The sequence below is a fragment of the Crinia signifera genome, chromosome 3, assembly GCF_055691185.1.
Source record: "Crinia signifera chromosome 3, ASM5569118v1, whole genome shotgun sequence".
In the NCBI taxonomy this organism is placed as follows: Eukaryota; Metazoa; Chordata; class Amphibia; order Anura; family Myobatrachidae; genus Crinia; species Crinia signifera.
In genome coordinates, this window is record NC_139219.1 from 190,034,513 (window position 1) to 190,049,599 (window position 15,087).

Genomic DNA, 15,087 nt, shown 5'->3' on the forward strand with positions numbered 1-15,087 from the left:
CATTGTTAACGCCACCCCCACTATGAATGGCAACCCGAAGTGTGGCGAGCGCAGTGGTATGCATCCTCCGACCATTTTCATACCCCCACTATCCACGTCAGTGTGGAGTCGATTTTATATAGTGTGGCGAGCCTGAAGTGTGGCGAGGGGACGAGGATTACTTTACATGTATTCCACGTCCCCTCACGGGGCTCGCTGTGCTCGCCACACTATATAAAATCAACTCCACGCCGACGTGGATAGTGGGGTATGAAAAGGTTGGGTGACGCGTACCGCCACCCCTCGCGGGCTTACGATGGGCCCCGTGCTAGAAAACAAGTACAAAATATTCTCTGCCACCATAATAATTGCTACAAAGAAAAGCACACGAGGAGAGAGGGCCCTGCTAATGAGAGATTACATTCTAAAGGAGAGGGGCATAGAGACAGGAGAGACTCAAGGTGTAGCAGAAACAGAGTTCTAGGATGAGAGATAGCTGGGTTTAATGAAGAAAAAAAAAGGGTCTTGAGAGCCTGTTTAAAATTTTATAGGGAGATGGAGAGTCTTATAAGAAGGGGTAGAGAATTCCAGAGATAAGGAGCAAAACAGCCCAAATGGAGGCAGGAATGGGAGGAAGTGACCAGTTGGCAGGAGAGGCGGCCTGCATTTTGGAGTGAAGAGAGCAGGAGGGAGTCTAAAGACATAGTCAGACATGTAGGTGGGAGAGGAATGGGTGATGGCTTTGTGTGTGTGAGGAGCTTGAATTGTATTCTGATGGGCAAGGGTAGACCGTGTTGTAAGAGAAGGGACGTGAACTTAGTACATTTGTAGAGGAAGATGAGCCAGGCAGCAGTAGTTTTCAGGAAGGCCAGAAAGAAGGAGATTACAGTAGTCTGGAGATGACTAGTGAGTGGATGAGGGTCTGTGTAGCATCATGGGGTGAGAGGGTCTGGTAACGAAAACATTTTTATGGTGGAAATGGTCTGTGAGAGGGGTTGAATGTGTGGTTTTAAAGGAGAGGGAGGAGTCAAGAATAATGCCAAGGCAGCATATTTGGGTGCCAGAGGAGATTGTGGGGAGGTGAGGTTATGTGCGAATGTGGGAAGATAAGCTCAGTCTTCGACATGTTAAGTTTAAGAAAGCACTGCGATCTTAAATAAGAGCGAGCGGAGACCCATTTTGGAAATATGAGTGAAGAGAGCGATCAGGAGAGGTATACTTGAGTATTCGCATAGAGGTGATATTGGAAGTTGAATGAGCTTACCTAGAGAGAAAAAAAGAATAAGACCTGTAACAGAGCCTTGTGGGACACTGTCGGTGAAAGTGCAGGAGAGGTGGACTTATGAGAGGAGACAGAAAAGGAGCAGTCAGAGGTAGGAAGAGCCAGGAGAGAGCAGTATCACGCAGAGGAGGGAAAGATTTGGAGAGTGTGATCCACAGTGTCAAAACTACATCCTGTATATAAACAACATACAGTATTTATGTATACTATTCTTTATGTCACATTATGTACAAATATGTATTCTACATTTTATTTTAGCGATTCATTCAGTATTTGGCATCCCGGAACACACTATTCAACCTTAGCAACTTTTTGGACAAAAGTGGATCACATGGTGAGAATTGTATGTTTTCCACAATTGAATGTTCAGTATTTATTTGTTTTTATTGTTGTGCTCATTCATGCATTGTAGCAGGAAATATAAATGTTTGGCTTTGTAACTTGTTATGGATCTTTTCCACAGCAGGTTCTTCTTAGGGAAGATAGTTTGCTAGGCAATTATATTACTCACATGTTTTCCAATTTAGTTATACAAAAATAGCATTTTTTAAAGTATTTTAGTCCATGTTGACCTAACTATAAATGGTAAACTTTATGATTTATCTTCTAGCTCTACTTACAAATAAAATGTCTAAAAGTCCTGAAAAGCATTAAATTGGACCACTATTGTCGATAATATTTTTTTATCATTGATATTTGCTCCCTATTTTGATTTATTTTATGTTTCTTATAAAGTATAACTTTTTCTATTAGTAAATTGTTTAGTGAAACACAATTGCTTGACCGCATTGAACACAGCCCTAAAGTGGAACCTTGTAGGATAGATGAGATCAGATATAGATTGATATCTATATTTGATCGCATCTACACTAATCCTACAACATTCCATTTTAGGGCTGTGTTCATTGTTGTCATGCACAAGTAGTGTCGGACTGGCCCACAGGGGTGCAGGGGAAACCCTGGCAGGCCTCTGCCTGGGACCCTCATCTTCTAATTTATGGATCAGATTCCCAAATGTGTATTTGATTTCTACATTACATGTTAAATGTTATACTGCACAAAACGGTACTTATGTAATATCTGGGCTCCCGTTTTCCTTATGAGACCGCGTCCCCTCGCGGGGCTCGCTGCGCTCGCCACGCTTCGGGCACGGTGGCTCGCTGTGCTCGCCACACTATATAAAATCAACTCCATGCGTAGTTGGATAGTAGGGGTATGAAAAAATGGGGTGCATTTAACATGGGAGCCCAGATAATACATAAGTACCCACAAAACTATTGTGTGTTCTTTACAGTGCATTGCGGTTATTAATTTGGTACTTTTTCATGCATACATTAGTTGTTTCTATGTTCTATATTTATCAAGGGTCCCAGGCCATGCTGTGTCTAATGGTTAGCCAAGCCTCTATGGCAGCTGATTATACCTACTCTAGTGACTGGCCACACCCCTATACATATGACATCCCTCATTGGGCCCTTCATGCCCCAGTCAGACACTGTACAGTAGCGGCACTGTTGGCCTGATTCAGATGTTGTCACAACTTCGGTGTCGCAACTCAGTGATTTTTATCAGTAGACTGCGTATGCCGCTTTCCATTTAGGAATCAGTCGCAGAGTGATTGACAGGATGTAGGATGAAACGGGGAGTGTCTGCTAAAACATACGTGTCCTGATCATTTTCGGGAGTGTCTCAGTGTGCAGCTGCAATCTTGTATGCAAAAAAAATAAAAATGGCACCAGCATTCCAGCTCCCGCTGCCATAGTGTGCCACCATGGAGCACTCAGATTCTATATTCCTCTCATCTGCGTTGAGGTTGCGACAAAGTATGCAGTTACTGAGCATATTGCCATGGCTTTGGTAGGTGTTTGTTTGCTTGTGGGCAGATGCTACACTTACATTGCCTCAGTCATTCTGGCCCAGTGTAAGGGCAAAGACCTATGTGTCAGACCTTGTATAAAATATCGTTACATAAATACACCATTTACATTACATAACTAGTAGGATAAAGTTAAACAGATTTTTGGTGGGCTAAGTCATAAATTATTTACCCTCTGAAACATTCATATTACCAATATGTGAATATGTGCTTGGTCATGTATTACAGATAATTGCCATCTAAAAGGATAGGTCTGTAGAAGAAAAGGCAAGAATTGGCAGGTTATGAAGCCTATGTTGCCTGAGGCAATATTCTTCAACCTTTTTGTGCTTCATTACTTTTAATTGTCACAGCTTCAGGAAGACTCGCAGTAGAGGACCAAACTGACATTAATATGCACACCCAAATTTATGAAGGGACCATTAGCTTGTGGCCAAGTATTGGGAAGACCATGGATTTGAATGCACTAATGCTAGAGCTCATATTGGATGTTTTGCCTCCAACATTGCTGTGCCTGCACGTCCATTTCTTATCCAGTCTAGGGATACGTTTACTCAATCTAACAATGAGAAGAGCTGATGTTTCCCATAGCAACCAATCAGATGCAGTCTATCATTTTCTATCATTATAAACTTTTTTTTTTTTTTATGGGAAATGTTCCCTGTTTTTTTTATTTTTAGAAGCTTTAGTAAATTGAATCCCAAGTGTCAGCATTTAGAATGTTGGCATGGCCTGAATGTCAACAACCACATGTTGATATGGATGCAGTGTAGACCATTCAATTTATTGCTAGGTCTCAATTGCAATATGGGATAGGATTTAAATTCCCTGAATCATCAGCAGATCATCTCCCCCCCTCACATTGATTAACATCGGTGACATAGAGCATTTGTCAAATCTCACAATTACTAATTAGCCATTTGAATGCCAACATTGCTGAGAGAAATCCTCAAAATGCCAGCGCCACTCACAGCAACTGTTCATTTTTTGGGTGCAATATTGAACCGATCGCAGTACAAATTTGTTTGCAAAACCATGTGCACTGCAGATGGGGCAGATGTAATGTGCAGAGAGTTAGATTTGGGGGAGTTATGTTGCACATGTTACATCTGCCCCACCTGCAGTGCACATGGTTTTGTCCATTTTGAGAACAAATTTGTACTGAGATTAGGGGTGACATTCTATGTGTAGCGGTAAAAACCGCATGATTTTTACCGCACCTAATCGCACTTTTGAAAATCGCAAGATTGGGCCGTTTTTCGCATATTTAATGAGATGCGAAAAACGGCCCAAATAGTGCGACTAGGTGCGATTTGATGCGGTTTTTTAGGTCTGAAAATCGCACATTTGCAGGAAATCACAATTTAGAAAAAAAACAACTGTGCGGGGTCCCCCGCCAGAGCATAACCAGCCCCGGGCTCATTGAGCCGGTGCTGGTGACATAAAATCACGGTCCCCGACAAATAGGGGTCCCCTTGATTTAATGAAACCAGCACCAGGCTCAAGGTCTGGCGCTAGTTCCCAAAATACGGGAGACAAAATGACTAGGGGTCCCCCGCATTTCAAGAACCAGCACCAGACCCAACCAGCCAGCAGGGTAATGCCACAGCCGGGGGACACTTATTATATAAGGTCCCGCGGCAAAAGCATTATCCCCCTGGCTGGTCAGCATGGGCAGGGGTCCGGGGGAAGTGGGGACCCCCCCAAAGAAGGGGTCCCCCCCTCCAGGACTTACCAGCCCATGCTGAAAGTCTGGGGCTGTCCCCAATGCCCCTGGGCGGTGGGAATCGGGCTGATGAAAAGTGTAAAAAAAAAAGAATAAAAACTATTGTCTTATACTGTAGAATTATGAGTCCCAGCGCCAATCAGGAGCCGACTTTCTCGGCTCCTGATTGGTCGCTAGGCGGCCAATAGAATCAGTCTGAGGAGAGGCGCGGAAGATGAAAATCTCTTCGTCTCTCCAGTCCGTGAGCAGGTACCAGCCGGGAGCAGCGCGTCTGGAGCTGAAGATGCCGGGGTCGTCGACGGGGGGGCCCCTTCTTTGGGGGGGTCCCCACTTCCCCAGGACCCCTGCCCATGCTGACCAGCCAGGGGGATAATGCTTTGGCCGCGGGACCTTATATAATAAGTGTCCCCCGGCTGTGGCATTACCCTGCTGGCTGGTTGGGTCTGGTGCTGGTTCTTGAAATGCGGGGGACCCCTAGTCATTTTGTCCCCGGTATTTTGGGAACCAGTGCCGGACCTTGAGCCTGTTGCTGGTTTCATTAAATCAAGGGGACCCCTATTTGTCGGGGACCGTGATTTTATGTCACCAGCACCGGCTCAATGAGCCCGGGGCTGGTTATGCTCTGGCGGGGGACCCCGCGCAGTTTTTTTTTCCCACCAGAACCATGCACAAATCTCAATGATCTGTGCAGGGTTCTGGCTAATTCACCCATCAGAACCTGGTCTGATTTTTGGGCGAATTTTAGACACATTTATAAAATCGCATACCATTAAACATGCGATTTGTATACTTTTCAATGTGAAAACATCTGGATGCGATGTGCTGCGAGAAACAGCCATCTCATTTCCAGAATGTCCAATCACACTTTTTTCACATTTTCGCAGCTCATTAAATATGCGAAAATGGAAAAACATGCGATTTTGGCCGTTTTTGGGAAAAAAATCGCAAAAAAAAAAAACCTCACTCCATAGAATGTCACCCTAGATCTGGATAAGGGCCTAAATGTCAGTTGATTGACTTGGTTGTACTTGTATGTATTTATTTATATTAAAAGAACAGTTGCTGTGAGCAATGCTGGCATTTTTATCAGATATTTTGTGCATCTCTCACAGCAACGTTGGCACTCGAAGGGTGAAAAGCAATTGTGCTATGAATGTGGACAATAAAATGTTTACTTCAAAATTTTTGTGTCCGCATTCATTGCACAATTTGTTTTAATTAGGGGTTAGCGCGTTCGGATTTCTGAAGTCAGAACGCTAATAGACCTTGCAATCCGAGTGATCTCGGGTCCTCCCACCAAACTCTGTTCCTGGAATGAATCAAAATGTCATCCTCCCGCTGTTGGATTCTCACGAGAGCCAGATCCTATATAAGTCCCCACATCTCGGTGCTATATTACTCTGGTCTTGGAGAGGGGTGGCAAGAGAATGTTCAAACTAGCTAGTGTCTGTGCTGTGGGGAGTGGTGTGGCGAGGCAACCTGCTCTGCTTTATCACACTCTGTGACACATACAGTAATTAATTACAGGAACTGCCTGTTGTGTAATGGGTACAATTACACTGTGTGACATATAATAATTACAGGGACTGGTACTTGTGGAGTATCACGGCTCCCATCGTATGGCATCGTATGCCATATGTAATGGCATACGATGCGATACGATTTTTACCGATTTTTTTTTTTAGAGCATTTTTGCTCAAAAATCTTATGCGATCTCGCTTGGCTCGACTGGATCTCGACGGTCGGGATTCAATGTCCCGGCTGCCGAGCGGCGAGAAAGGGGCGTGGCCGCGAGTTGAGGACGGAAATAGACGAGCTCCGGCCAGAAGCTCACCTATTTCTGGCTTTTCTCGGCAGAACGAACCCGACAGCTTGTGATGTCGGGCTCATCCTGCGCAGGACCCCTGTTCAATGCTGTTGGGGAAGACCGCATTGAATAGGGCCCCGCAGCCATCTCCGCCGTCGGGAGATGGATGCGGGAGCACGACACACATTGCATACCCCCTAAGACCTGTACTTCCTCCTAGTGCTGTTGCTGCTGCCACTAGTCATGACATAGATGATGAAATTCCATCAACATAGTCTGCAAAGTCGGATACCCAATGTGGGAGGGCATGTCAAATCCCAAAAAACAAAGTTCAGTAAAATTACCCAAATTTTTTTTATTTAAATCCTCTGATGAGAAATGTAAACTTGCCAATATGCTAATATGGCAAGGAGTGGCTAAGGCCCTGGCCTATGTCCATGACTAGTGGTTCAGCTTCACATGATGATGCAAGCGCTCGCAAAATGAAAAAAAAATTAAGCTGGTAAAAGCACACCAAAATTCGGAACATCCTCCCTATTACAGGCGACCTGCAGCGCAATCATCATAAGCCACTATCAAGTTCTGACACTTTGGCTAAGAGCATAAGCAGTCCAGTGACAGCTAAATCCTTTTGTCCTCCTGTTCTATCCAAGCACCTGCAATCCACACCACCAACTCCCCTCCTTGTCAATTTTCTACTCAATCAGGATGGGAAGTACTCCTTTAGACCAGGTCACTCCTCTCCCATCTGGGATTCCTCCGGAGGATCCTACAGTGCTACGCCTACTGCTGCCACAGTTGCTGTTAGGAGTTGCTCATCATCCCAGAAGGAAGTAGCAACACCACTACTTTTGCTAAGCAATTGACCGTCCAACAGTCCTTTGCCAGGAAGATGAAGTTTGACTGCAGTCATCCTATTGCAAATCCTATTACTCAAGCCTTGACCGCTATGTTGGTGTTAGGTATGCTTTTCGGTATCTGCCATTAGTGCAATGGGATTTAGACAATTGATGGAAGTAGTATGTCCCCGGTACCAAATCCTGTCTAGGTTCCACTTCACTAGGCAGGCAATACCCAGGATGTACAGAGCTGTGTGAAAGTGTCTTCATTGTTCTGAAAAAATGTGGAGGTACCCACTGTCCACTTAACCACAGACATGTGGACAGGTGGTACAGGGAAAACTAAGGACTGTACACAAGGACCAAAACTGGCCACTTTGGGCATCAATCTGCGACTGCCTGACGAAAACTAGAGCGACAGCAAACCCCCAACCCCTGTACCTGCCTCGCAATCAGTCACCTATGACATAGGCAAGGGAGGTGGGATGCACCTGACTCACGTGCAGTGGAGAATGATTTCTGTGTTGAACCACACGTGTAGTCAGGTCAGACACTGCCAGCTTGAGTCAGGTCATTCCGGTCATCAGGCTGTTGCAGAAGCAGCAGGAGAAAGTGAAGGAGTAGCTAAAAAAGAGCGATTCCGCTAAGTATGTGGTACTTGTGCATGTAGCCCTTCATATCTGCTTTTCCAGGATTCGAGGGAGGTCAATCTGTTAAAATCAGACCACTACATTTAGGCCATGGAGGTATTAACACTTTGCGCTAATTAGTGTATATAGTGCTCTGGGAGATACCAATGAACAGAATGTATACTCAGGGGCGGGCTGGGCCGGGGGGCCGAGTGCCCTATGCCCCCCCGGGCCGCTTACCCACCCACTGGCTGCGGGCCGCGCTGGATTAGCTCCTCCAGCCCTCCTGCGCTGGCCGTGGCTTCCAGAACACGGCCGCGGCTACAGGAAAATGGCCGCCGGCCTCCTGCACTGAGGATGTCCTCAGTGCAGGAGGCCGGCGGCATATGTGCCTCTGGCACTCTGTGGCGGATATCTGACACTGTGGCGGCATATGTGTATCTGGCACTGTGGGGGCATATCTGGCACTGTGGGGGCATATCTGGCACTGTGGGGGCATATCTGGCACTGTGGACATCACATTGTGCGGTGTAATGGGCATCATGGTATGATGCGTAATGGGCATTACGGTGTGGAGAGCATTGGGTAATTGCCATCACAGTATGGGGTGTAATGGGCATCAAGGTGTGCGGCATAATGTGTAATTAGCATCACAGTGTGCAGTGTATTGAGTAATTAGCATCGCAGTTTTGGGCGTAATGTGTAACTGGCATCATGGTGTTCAGCATAATGTGTAATTGGCATTACGGCATGTGGCTTTATGTGTAATGGGTATTACAAGGTTCGCTAAAATGTGCAATCTGCAGGTAGACAATACAATCATGGTACAGGCCACGTCCCCTTATGATAGGCCACGCCCCTAATTTTCCTGCGCGCCTCCGGCGCGCAAAAGCATTCAGTCTACGGTACTTGTTTCCTATCTGGGCGCCCGCTAAGTTAATTGCGCACCATGCTATTCTCCGTAGAGAAATCTGATCGCATCGCATCGTACACATACACGATATTGAACGATGCGATGCGATCCAATTCGATTTCCCATAGGAAACAATGTTAAATGGATCAATTTACCCAAATCAGCATAGGGAAGAATGGTAAATGGGCCAGAAACCCCAAAAAAACCCACAGAGCAGTGGAATGTCCCCCCAAAAGTAGTTGACGCCACCCCGCCATCAACGTGAACCCGAAGCATGGCGAGCGCAGCGGTACGCGTCCTCCGACCTTTTCATGCCCTACTATCCACTAGGGCGTGGAGTGAGAATAGAATAGTGTGGCGAGCGCAGCGAGCCACCGAGCCCGAAGCGTGGCGAGCGGACGCGGATACCTTCACAGGTAAACGCGTCCCTTCGCGGGCTTCCCAGGTGTCCGCGTCGCCATGGACACCTGGGAAGCCCGCGAGGGGACGCGTATAACTGTGAAAGTATCCGCGTCCCCTCGCGGGGCTCGCTGCGCTCGCCACACTTCGGGCTCGGTGGCTCGCTGCGCTCGCCACACTATTCTATTCTCACTCCACGCCCTAGTGGATAGTAGGGCATGAAAAGGTCGGAGGACGCGTACCGCCGCCCCTCGCGGGCTCGCTGCGCTCGCCACGCTTCGGGTTCACGTTGATGGCGGGGTGGCGTCAACTACTTTTGGGGGGACATTTCAATGTTATGGGGTGTTTTTGGCCCATTTACTATTGTTCCTATTATAATTTGGCTAAATTGAGCCATTTCACATTGTTTCCTATGGGAAATCGCATCGCATCGTTCAATATCGTGTATGTATGCGATGCGATCCGATTTCATTACGGTGCCGTACGTAGAAAACCTGGGCGCCCAGATAGGAAACAAGTACCCAGTCTACCATAAAGTTGGCAGATTATGGGCCAGTGCTCTGGACTTGCCCCTAGGCTAAAAGTTGCCAGCCAGCCCCTGTGTATACTGGACACACCTTTTAAATTTGCATGTATATTTAATAAACCACGTAGAAAGCAGTAAAATTACAATCAATATATAAAAAACAATACAGAATATATATCGCTAATAGTAGGCTAAATATAGCATCAGAAGCATAGTTCGATCGTCAATCACGTTTGCTAGAAGAATAGTTCCGCATAGAGGTAAAGAGTTAATAGCTTTTTAGGGGTTAATGCTCAAGCCAGAAGGTTAGTAGCTGAGAAACTTTGTGTGTGAATAGCCCCTTTAGCGTGTGTGCAGAACACGCAAAAGGTAGTCTGTTGGGGCTTCACAGTAACTCTAGTAGTAGGAATGATAGCTAGGCAGCGGGGAGCCTGATGTCTCTACGGCTCAGCCCACTGTAGCCGATGGACGAATGGCTTGGATAGTTGGCAGGTAGTGGGGAATGGTCTCTGCCCGCGTGTTTGTAGATGGAGGAGGCAGTGTGAGTTTGCTGTGGCGTGGATGAGGTGGTTGGCTTCCGCGCCTGCCAAATCAGGCGAGTCTGTGGAGCCGGTAGCAGCTTCTCATGTATCCAGGGACGTATCTGTCCAGAGGCTTAGAGGGCAGGTTGGAGCAGCGGAGATTGCTGGCGTGATGACGTGATCCCTTGATACATGAGACTCTACTACCGGCTCCACAGACTTGCCTGATTTGGCAGGCGCGGACGCCAACCGCCGCAACAAACTCACGCTGCCTCCTCCATCTACAAACAAGCTTGCAGAGACCATTCCCCACTACCTGCCAACTATCCAAGCCATTCGTCCATCGGCTACAGTGGGCTGAGCCGTAGAGACATCAGGCTCCCCGCTGCCTAGCTATCATTCCTACTACTAGAGTTACTGTGAAGCCCCAACAGACTACCTTTTGCGTGTTCTGCACACACGCTAAAGGGGCTATTCACACACAAAGTTTCTCAGCTACTAACCTTCTGGCTTGAGCATTAACCCCTAAAAAGCTATTAACTCTTTGCCATCTATGCAGAGCTATTCTTCTTGCAAACGTGATTGATGATCTAACTATGCTTCTGATGCTATATTTAGCCTATTAGCGATATATATTCTGTATTGTTTTTTTATATATTGTAATTTTACTGCTTTCTACATGGTTTATTAAATATACATGCAAATTTGAAAGGTGTGTCCAGTATACATTCTGTTCATTGGTATCTCCCAGAGCACTATATACACTAATTAGTGCAAAGTGTTAATACCTCCATGTTCTCTTCCATTTTGAGTTTAGTCAAACTCATTTAACACGTGCAGCAATTGGTGTTTTTTGCTAAACCCAATATAACTCCAATTTATTATTTAAGTTCCATTAGCGCCGGAATCTGTTTGTTTGGGTTTGGTAGCTAGCCATTCACACCCCACAGACCCCCCCCTTTTTTCCCGACTCACTACATTTAGGCCACCATGCTTGATCTTTGGTTTAAGCTTATGATGTGTCTCTGCACCACTGCAGACTTGTATATGCCAGGAACAAAGACCTGCTGGTCAGGAGATTGTCACCTGAAGCGGAACATGACACGGCAACTGCTCCTTCATTTTCTCCTGCAACTGGGTCTGCGAGGAAACAACTCCGATTTCCTAACCGACCAGCTGGCGGTGATGCAGGCCGGAACAAGTTTGGACATCTCTAACAGACTGAAGGACCTGCCAACAATTTCTGACATGTCTACTGTAACTGCATACAGTGCTGTCACCATTGAAAAAATGGTGTAGTATTTCATTGTTGACCGCATCCAGGCATTTCAGACAGTCCGTATCTGTACTGTCAGGAAAAAGAGGCAATTTGGAGGCCCCTGTACAAACTGGCTGTATTTTACCTAATTTGTCCCCCCCTCCAGTGTGTACAGTTTTTAGTGCAGCCGGGAACCTTGTCAGTGAGCGGTGTAGGAGTTTGCTTCCGCAAAATGTGGAAATGTTCAGCAAAATTAATGATCAATTCTTCATCAAAGACCAGCAATTTCCTCCAGAGACTACAGAGGGACGTGATGGTGGAGTCCAGTGGGGATGAATTGATAATCTGTGAGGATGTACATATTGAAGGGGTGACTAATATGAGGATGAGGCGACATCTTTACTCTATAGAGCCAGTTTGTACAGGGGGAGATGAATTGCTTCTTTTTTTTTTTTTTTTTTTTGTGGGGGCCCAAACAAACCAATCATTTAATCAAACCCTGTCACTGAAATAATCGGTTTGTTAAAGACCATGTGCATGTCCAGTTTACTATACAACATAAGGGTGGGTGGGAAGGACAATTCCATCTTACACCTCTGTTTTTGTTTTTTTGTATTATGTGTTCTTTGGGACCTAATTTTTTAAAACTGCCATCCTGTCTGTCACTGCAGTGCCAATACTAGATGTGTCGGGTGTTGGTGTCTCCCATTTGTGTAGCTTTGCAAAGTCATCCTCGGTGCAACATATTGGGCTAAAAAAATATTGTAAGGTGTTCAGAATAAACTGGAAATATGTGGAAATGAATGTTATTGAGGTTAATAGGGTAGGAACAAAAATACCCAAATTCTATGATTTTTGCTATATATATATATTTTTTTTTTAAATAAAAATAAAACACATCCAAAACCAAAACCTGAAAGGGTGGTTTTGCCAAAATTAATCCAGATCTAAAACCAAAACACAAAAAAATCCTGGTGCACACCCCTAATTTTAAGGAATACATGTGAGATCTGATAAATGTACTATGTTGCTGACAATATCCAATGTGAGGACGGAGATGATCTGCTCAGTTTCTGCATCATTAATTTTATTCTGAGGGCAGTATTCAATGTCAAAGTTCTCCGTGCATGGAGAGCGTTTTATTTCGCTCTCCATGCACTCTCCATGTTCGGGAGGGCTCTCTGCCACTCCTGCTCCCTCTATTCAATGTGGCTGATGCTCTCCGCCACTCGCGGAGAGTCTTAACCCCTGCAGGGAGCAGGGAGCTTTCAGGGAGCCGGAAGCAGCCAGAGAGATTAAAGTCTCCCTGGCTGCTCCAGAGGACTGTGGAGGGGGGCTCTCCAGGACCCAGGCTGCACCCCCCCCTATAGCCAGCGGGGGACCCAGTATTCACTGCACCCGTTCGTGCATAGTTACGTTCGGGTGCAGTGAATATATGAATATGTAATGAGCGGCTCCAGCGCTCCGGCCCCCTGCTGGCTGCACTGTGTAAAAAAAAAAAAAATTAATTTATAATTTATAAGCACATGAATAAAAATAACATGCCCCTTCACAGAAAAAAAAACTGATTTTTTGACACCAAAATTTAAGAAAAAAAACCTTTTAGTTTAAAAGTTCACATTCCAGCTCTCCATCAAAAGATGGAGAATTGCTACACGGAGAGACACGGAGAACATCACTTAGAAAGACGGAGAACATTTCACATTGAATAGGGTTGCTCGCTTTTGGAGAGCAAAATGCTCCGTCCAAGGAGAACAAAGCACAAATTCTCCACAAAACACGGAGAACTTTTCTCATTGAATACTGCCCTTAGAGTGCATTATAGAATGTTTAGCTTACTGAGTGGCTTTACAATGTACCGTAATAGATTGTGAGGGGACTAGATGATGAATTCTTCCACCTGCATGAAATGAGTATCTGTGCCAGATCATAGCAGGTGACTCACTGCATGCATTGGGTAATTTAACTTTTCGTTAAAGCTGCGTTTAAAATCTTATTTGACACAGTATTTTGCCATTTTATGAATGGTATGCAAAGTAGTCTCTGTGAACAAAGGAGAAATAGACAATAGAGAGAAAGCAATGCGGTGGGGTGCACTTTTATTCAAAGACACAGCTTCTTAAAGTCAAAAGTAGCTGATAAAACTCTGTTTTATTGATATATATTTCTTAAACAAAATTATATATATATATTACAACAAATGTGTGTGGTATCTGTAGCTTTCGTGTGTTTGGCATAATGTTTTGTGCAATTGACTGCTTAAATTCCTAAATAGAGTCGCAGTGCCGTTCTTATAGTGGTCAGTAAACCAATTCGTTATTCAAAATAGTTTGTCCCTCATATCTCCTGTTGTACGATTTCCAATGAAACTGGTCTGTGTACAGGATGTAATCAGAGGTCACTTATACAAAGTAATTAATTATATGATTATTCAATTATGTTAGTATTGTGTCTGTGTGGTAAGGTAGGGTCTTTGATTTAAGCTGCTGTGAAATCCCTTTCTTAATAATAGGATAAATCCAACCTTCTGTAACATATTAGGCATGGAACCAGGGTAAGTGTAAAAAAAAAAAAATATCTATAAAGAGATATCGTATAATATATGGCTCAGCTCAGAGAGTAATAAGAGAAAGTGGAGGCCAAGGCAAATAGGTGAATCACTTCTGCTGCTCATCCATCTTGCCCTTGGGTATTGGATGGAGAGTGACAGTGAGGTACCCTAATTAGGCCTTGATTTACAGAGCAGAGGTTACTCCCTGTTGCAGAAATACAGCGCAGTTTTGTTTCAGAGTGGTCAATTGAGATCCTCACCCAGAAATAAACAAACCTTGAGTTTATATATGATTGGTCACGTTTGGGGGAAAAAAAATGTGTGTGTAGCTTATACCTGCCTGTGAGCAAAATCAAAAACTCAGTGATGCATGGATAGTTCAACCAGTATTAAATCAGGGATGTTTCACAATAGGGAGCAAAGGCATCAACATGGTGCAGACATGGCATTAGGGGGGAGGGGTGGCCCATGGGCCAAACGGTGGGAAGGGAAGGGGCATGGGAGGTATGCCAGTCCTTTTCACACCTGGCCGATCAGGGCCCGAGAACCTAAGTGGCAGAAAAAAGTGGTGCGCAAGGCAGGTGAAGTGGAGCCAGCTGATGTTTGCAATTTCAACCTCGGCACGGTGCTGAATGCCAGGCTCCAGCTGTCGACGGTGGGCCTTTGGCTGCGTGCTAGGTTAGTGATCTGTGGAGGCTGGCTCCATAGTGGGGCATTGCTTGGGGCACGCACCATCGTAAATTGATGATTGGCTTTGATAAGGTTTTGTGCCTTGCCCACT

General features: G+C 45.3%; 1 protein-coding gene across 2 annotated transcripts in view; it reads left to right on the forward strand.

Moving 5' to 3' along the window:
* Positions 1-15,087, forward strand: part of SNAP91 (synaptosome associated protein 91) — a 163,481-nt gene that overhangs the window by 49,106 nt on the left and 99,288 nt on the right. For both annotated transcript variants that reach the window (XM_083177128.1, XM_083177127.1), the window contains exon 4: positions 1,520-1,595. In XM_083177128.1, coding sequence (XP_083033254.1) covers positions 1,520-1,595 — 76 coding nt within the window. The remainder of the gene's footprint in view (positions 1-1,519; positions 1,596-15,087) is intronic.